This window comes from Pundamilia nyererei, unplaced genomic scaffold (genome assembly GCF_000239375.1).
Source record: "Pundamilia nyererei isolate P.nyererei 1_Seehausen unplaced genomic scaffold, PunNye1.0 scaffold00003, whole genome shotgun sequence".
NCBI lineage: Eukaryota > Metazoa > Chordata > Actinopteri > Cichliformes > Cichlidae > Pundamilia > Pundamilia nyererei.
In genome coordinates, this window is record NW_005187404.1 from 3,721,798 (window position 1) to 3,729,059 (window position 7,262).

General features: G+C 36.5%; 1 protein-coding gene across 3 annotated transcripts; it reads right to left on the bottom strand.

Moving 5' to 3' along the window:
• Positions 1-3,603: 3,603 nt before the first annotated feature.
• Positions 3,604-6,209, bottom strand: LOC102192525 (lithostathine-1-beta-like). Of its 3 annotated transcripts, none has more exons than XM_005720705.1 (6): positions 5,854-6,209; positions 5,306-5,521; positions 4,914-5,019; positions 4,228-4,593; positions 4,107-4,154; positions 3,604-3,994 (listed from the first exon to the last, which is right to left on the bottom strand). In XM_005720705.1, exons 2-6 carry the CDS (start codon positions 5,306-5,308, stop codon positions 3,846-3,848), a joined length of 672 nt encoding a protein of 223 aa, XP_005720762.1. In that variant the 5' UTR covers positions 5,309-5,521; positions 5,854-6,209; the 3' UTR covers positions 3,604-3,845. The 3 variants fall into 3 exon arrangements, with proteins under 3 accessions (XP_005720762.1, XP_013766299.1, XP_005720763.1); XM_013910845.1 differs by having other exon boundaries at positions 5,306-5,536; XM_005720706.1 differs by lacking the exons at positions 4,914-5,019; positions 5,306-5,521; positions 5,854-6,209 and adding an exon at positions 4,696-4,773.
• Between the last annotated feature and the right edge of the window lie 1,053 nt (positions 6,210-7,262).

Sequence of the window (7,262 nt, forward strand, 5' to 3'; positions counted from 1 at the left end):
AGTACTATCACAATAATTGAGTTGCAAATTTAATTTTTCCTCTTTTGCTATATTGTATAATTTCAATTATACAAAGTAAATCTTGAGAATTTACTGCATACATAATCATTCTGTGGTAATGACTGCTCATTGCATCTGCCTTGGACTTAACCAGTCAGTGAGGACTTGCTGTCAGTCTGCAAAATCTGATAGAAAGCTGGAATGTGCATACAGGGCTGGACTTGGACAAAAAATCAGCCCGGGCATTTTGACTAGAGACCGGCCCACCATGGTATTATAGGAAAAATCATAAAGCCTTTGAATGAAAACAAACGCTGTTGTCACAGTGATATAAATTGTCATGTTGGCATATATGTATAAATCTAATAAACTTAAAGTTTGTTATATTGATACATAAACACCATCCTCCCTATGCTGTTATTCTAAACATACAGAAACCCAAAAACTGCTTGGTCAGTTAACCTCCTGAACTATCTACAACACATGGTGGAACCCTGAAATTAAGACAGAGAAGACTAGAGGTGAGACATGATCATTACTGATTACTGATGACAGATTTAGATATATTTTCATAAACCATTCATTTACCACATCAATAAACAGCATGGCAGGGCAAAATATTTTTTTTAAACATGGCAACCTTTAAAAAGTGAAAGGTGACAGAAAGACAGGTGAGAAATTTTACACACAAGAATTTTTTACACTGAAGAAATTATGATTGGCCCCTGAAAAAAATTACTATGTACAATAATGGATTTCTATACATTTTACATCAGATGAAAACGTTTGTTGTAAGATTCAGATAATTATTTGTTAAAAGCGAGATATTTTAAATGAGAATAAGAAAGAAAAGTATTTTTTGTGCCCCCTTTTCCCTATTAATGCCCTACCTGGCCCCCTGGCAAAACTTTGCTAGACCCGCTGTCAGCTATGTAAAAAAGGATCCTGGTGTTATTCGTCTCTCAGAAACAGTTCATAACTTCCCTTCAACTCATTCGTGTCACCTAAAAGGTGAACCTGTTTCTCCATCACCTGTTCAGCTGATGATTCAGGACATCTCCTGGTTTCATCTTCATGTTACCCTCTCACTAGATATACAAACCGACATCATGACCAGCAGCTTTTACAGCTGTGGCTCCAGCAAACATCAGCTGATAGTAGACAGTAATATTAAATAAATTCTAACAACACCTGATCAAGCTTAAACGTGCTGCTGTTGTTAACGCGACCTCTGCTGCTTTCTTCTTTCTGGTGCAAAGTGGGCGATAAAAATAATAAGAGAGAGGGGACTTGGAACAGAAAAGCTGATCAGCTGATCATTGATCAGTTTCATGATTGAAATAACAACAGGAGAGGGGCGGAGAGAATGAGAGAAGAAGATGCAGCTGTGCAGCATAACGACAGAATAAATCAAGCTTTGTGTCTTTTTCATTGTAGCTGAAGTACGGGACAAATCCCGTTCCTTTTCAGCTCAATACGAAACGCGTAATATTTTCTGTGAATACGAGACGATTCTGCCAAGTTATAGTGCACAATCCCTTTTTGGCAGCTTGAAAATGGCATATTATCAGTTTTATTGTTCATGTTCAAGTTATTCAGCAGTTCTAATGGACTGTTTGGGATATAATATGGAACATGTAGCCCTTCTGGATGATACCCAACAAGTTTGAAGCAGAAATATTGTTTCAGTCACAAGTTATAGACCACAATCATTTTTGGTAGCGCTAAAATGCCATGTTCTCAGCCGTTATTCTGAACAAACAAGAAAGAGTCATGGTGATACTGGCACAATAGGTCTTTATTGTTTTAACTACTATTCGACAGTCTTATAACAAATATGAACAACGAGAGTAGACATACTAAAGCTGTAGGCATTAATTATTCCATCGTGATGCGTGTAGTCATTCGTGACTGCGCTACACACTGAAAGCAACCTTCTGACAAGCGTCATAATTCGGTTACAAGAAACGTTAAAGTTCCATAAATGCATACATTTGACTAATAACAAAGGCATAAATGTGTTTGGGTTTTTTCCCACATTATATCAGTTGCACGGAAGTAGCTGTCAACGCAAGTAATCCGGGCACTGCAGCTTTAAGTGGCCGCGCGCGCTCCCGCGGACGGCAATCACTTTCTGGCAGACAATCACTTTTTGGCACAACACTTATCAGTAACATCAAAGCACCCACCCAGCAGTATAGAAACTCCATCATGCTACCTAGTACGCAGTTAGAGTTATTGTAACTGATTGTAAAAACTCAGCATAACGAAAATAAACTTCACCTAAACTTGGTTTATATCTGACCCAGATAGACTGCAGGTCATAACTTCTCACCTAAAGTTCAGTTCACCTGACACTCGGATCGGCGGCCGCCTCGGGTCCTCCTGCCTCCCCTGCCAGCCTCCACCACTTGCTAATGTTATGGAATCTGTGGAAGCTCCGCAATAGCCACCACCAAACGAGTTATACACATCCCCCAGCATCTGGCCAATCCACCAGCTTTCAGTGTTTATACCATTACGAAAAAAAACAAAACAAACAAAAACCATCAGCCCATAAAAAACAAAAAATCACCATCGGCCCACCGGGCAAATGCCCGGTATGCTCGATGGCCAGTCCAGCTATGCTGAAAGCTGTCATTTCAAACTCACATAACTTTTTTTCTGTCTCTGAGGATTTGTCTTTTGTTAACACTGACTGTTGCTGGTCAAGAGTCCAGCAGCTTCTTTTTGGTGATTTGCACATGTGCATTTTGGATGAATGCAGTGTGTGATGCAAGCTGCCGTTGGTCTGCTTGCACATCTCTATGAATCTTATGGAAACAGAGCTAGCATTAGAAAATAAACCTAGCTTTAGTAATTTAGTATTGTAGCTGTATTGTAAGTGCTTAAAATGAGTCAATCTTAAACCTATTTAGCAGTAATATTAATTACTTTAACGCTGATGCTAAACATTTCTCTGCATAAATAGTTTTTTCTCTTTCACTCATGAACTGAAGAAGCTTCTTGGATGAGAGGTGAAACATCTTCAAGAAACTTAGTCCAGTCGCTTTCTTTTCAAGCTCCTTAGATCATTTTTACTCATACTTTATGCACAATTTTCCAGTAATACAGTTTTATGTGTACCTATGTGTTTTCAGTAGTGTATTGTTTCTTTTCGGAAAAAAATGGTTCAAAAAAAATTCCTCCGCCACTTGTATTTTTCACCTAATAATAAAAAATAATTGTTGATAATAGATGTTTATTCAATTACAGAATAATATTTTACAATTCATCAGTCAGGAAGGATTGCAGAAAGATATCCATGCAGTGTACATATACATACAGATAGCACAAACGTTATGTACAAAAAATCAAGCACCAGCTCAGGCTCTTTCCATATTCTATGTCACAAACTAGTCTTGGATGCCGGGAATTGGAGTGCCATGACCTCAGCGTCTGACGGCATCACAGTCCACAGAGCACACAATCACTATTTCTTTCCGTTATTGTGGAACTTCTTTTAATGTTTTAAGTAGAAAAATTCAGTTGAATACATACAACATGGAAAGATTAAAGTTTTTCAGTTTGACAGAAAAACAAATAAATTATAAATATCAAACATGTATTCATTTACTTATTTTTAACTAAATATATATTATGTCATACAACAAAAATTACGTTCAAAAAAGATTTACCTTTTACATGCAAACACCATTGAAAAATTCAGCATTTCTATATATTGACCCTCTTATTAATTTTTCTCTAAACATTAAACAGCATTATACAATATGTATATTCTATATGTATGCAATTCTCCAGCTGTCTCATGTTTTCCACAATCACAAGAGATCTTTGGTATTTTATTATTTATAGGGGCAGCGGCCAACACAGAGGGTCCCAGACCTCCATGTACCCTTGGCACCCACTCTCACCTCAACTGTGGGGATATTGAGACATTCTCTGCAATCATTCTCGGGGGAGCTGTGGTGTATATCATGGTCCATGCAAATCTCTGTAGCCCAAAATATAAAACAATCCTTATATAGATTAAAAGAATGCAAAACAAAATGAGGAGGAAAATTGTGCTTCCAAACTGCAAACATTTAAACTTTCAGTTAATATACCTGCATCCAGTGTAGTCACATGATTATGGCAGGGTATTTCATTCAAACCTGGAAAAGAAGAGAAAAAATAATAATACCAATCTGCTTCTTGTGTCTAACTGCAAAATAAAGAGCAACTTACTTTTACAGATGAAAGGCAATTTGTCATGACAGTTGTCATTCATCCACTTGATTTCTTTTGTCTCATTAACCAAGATTATCTTTCCACAGTTGTAGTTTAAGGAGTTGAGAGGATAGCTGTTTTTCCACTGATTATACTCCACTTTAGACCCTGAAATCCACTTCCACTCAGGATTCTTGCCAAAAATTGACCGTTCTAGGCCAATCCACACCCCATTCTGTAAATCTTTTGCATATTTCCACAGACCCTTTAATTGATCATTATCTGTCTGGTTGGTAATTTCAACTACAGAGGAATCCCCTCTCTGGCAGTGCTCCATTGCATCAATCCAACTTTTTGCTTCCTGGTAGAGATTCAAATTTGTACCTGGACACAAAAATGCAAAATCATATATTTTACATACACTTAAGATTTCACATCTTCTTTCTTAAAGCAGCCCGAGCATTTATTGTGTTAAATAAAACTTACTGTTATCATTATCAGCACATAGACTAACATTGTTTTGAGCACATTTAAATTTAATCTGTACTTTTTTATTATTCTGTGGAGGTGAGAATGGCAAACAGATTTTTCTGTGGAAGAAAAAAAATGTACAGCTGGTGATGAAAAAGCATGCATCACAAGCAATTCTTAAAAATAATACTGCAGCAATGTTTAATAACTGAGTACAACTAAGACATATTTACTGTTGTGCAGTGTTGATAAACTGGTTGTTGACAAAGACTTGCAATGGTTTGGAGGTGGAGCTTCCCTCGCAGTTATCTTTAGCATCACAAGCCAGGTTAATGCTTCCTGATACAAACAAAATGTAAAAATCAACAAGTTAAAGTATAGATGTATTTAAAATCTTTAAACATTTCGTTGCCCTGTACCTGTGCATGTGCAATGACAATAAAGTTGAATTCTAATTCTATTCTATTCTAAACATTCCTGTTTCCCACACTCACTGGTTACTTTTCCTAATGTAAATATATATTATGTGTTATGTGAACAGTTCGCATATCTCGCTTAATATCTTACACAAAGGCAAATTATTTTGTAGAGAAAATAACAGACTGTTCTGGTTTGAAGTACTTACCATCTCCCTCCTTCTTCAGACACAAATGGACACATTTATTGTTTTTGTATTTAATATCAAGGCACATCTCAGAGCTATTTAGCATACACTGATCCAATGCTTCAGACATGATTTCCAGTGTAACATCGTCAATGTTCCAAGTATAATTACCAGCTGTTAAACGTTCTATTTTTTTATGTTCGCATTTGCACTCTGTACTGGAACCTTGAGCAAAGACTGGTAGGGTTGTTGCTGTAACAAAAAAACATCACAAGATTACGTCTGGATTTTGCATTTATTTATGTATGTATTATAATTCATTTTAAAGTAAATAAATAAATTAAAATGCTGAGGAAATATGCAGATATGAATAAAATCGCTAATTTACACAGCATTACAACTTTTAAATGTGTTTTTACATACAATGAGGACCACAAACTAAAGTAAGTCAATTCCATGTTTTGGGCAGGAAGTAACATCAATATCAATGGTGACAAGAAAGGTATTTATTTTATAATTTAGACAAACTCTTAAGATTTCTAGCAATGATAAATCAGTTAAAAACATACCTAAAAGCTGTGACAGAAGAATTGTCAGGGCCATGGCTGGCAACTGAAAAGGAGGGAAAACTGAGAAAGTTTAGGACAAAAATTTTACATAACACCAGATAAGAAGACCGCAAACATATGATAAGCACTTACAGACTAACACACCTTCAGTAATATTAAAGTGTATATATTCAAAGTTAATAATCACATTATTTGTATCATGGTACTTTGGCAGTACTGATGTATACTGCCAGCAGACAGAATCATCTATACTGTACACCTACTAATATACAGATATCCACCCATCCATTAAACAATGTTATTCTGATAATCTAATTCAAGGTCAGGAGCCTATCACACCCCTCATAGGGTGAGAGGCAGGCCACATGCTGCACAGGTCGCCAGTCTGTTCAGGATTAACACAGACTCACCAGCCGAATAATCATGCATGTCTTTGGACTGTGTGAGGAATCTAGAGTACCCGGAAAGAACACAGAGATTTCTTAGTTATTGCCGAAAGGTGACAGTGCTAAACATCACATCAACATGCTGCCCGAAATACAGACAAACGTCTGGAAATCAACTCAGAGGAAAGTCCAGATGAAGATTCATTTTCTCTTACTTGATCTGAGAAGTGATCCTTAATAAAATGGCTCAATTACCTCATTTCTTTGCAGCTTGTCTAACATGGCTTGAATACTTTTGAGACATACCTAGACTACTACAATAATGATTCAGTTTTTTTAAAGACTTAAAGTTGTTCTCTATTTGCCTGTTTATGATACCAAACACATTGCCCAAGTTAAAGGATATTGATTTATAGATTTCTTATGTAAATATCTACCAAGTTTTCACAAGTTTAATTCGTTTGTCTTCATTTGTGACATTGAATAATATCAATTACACAAAGTAAATCTTGAGAATTTACATCATACATAATCATTCTGTGCTAAAGACTGCTTATCGCATCTGTCTTGAACTTACCCAGTCAGTGAGGACTTGCTGTCAGTCTGCAAAATCTGATAGAAATGAAAGCTGGGATGTGCATGGGAGTCACTTTATGGAGCTTTATGGATTTACCTCATCCCTTATTTGACTACAGAAACACACCCACCAAAACATCGAGAACACACTACAGATATGCAATGTGAATAATTTTTTAAAAGCTAGCAAAATAAGAAAAAGTAATAAAGGCTTAAATGATGGGATCATAGCACTTGGAAAATCTACAAGAAACAGTTAATCCAGTTGATTAAATGTTATTGTTACATCCAATCACCTTTTGGCCTCTGTGTGTGATTGTGGACATGTGCAGAGAGTAGCGTGTGGCTGAATTTGAAGGAGAAAAGGTGTGTGTGGGGGTGCTCCTTTGAGGACAAAGGAAAGGTGTGTAGGTGTGTGTGTAAGCTACCTGAGGGGCAAAATGGAGG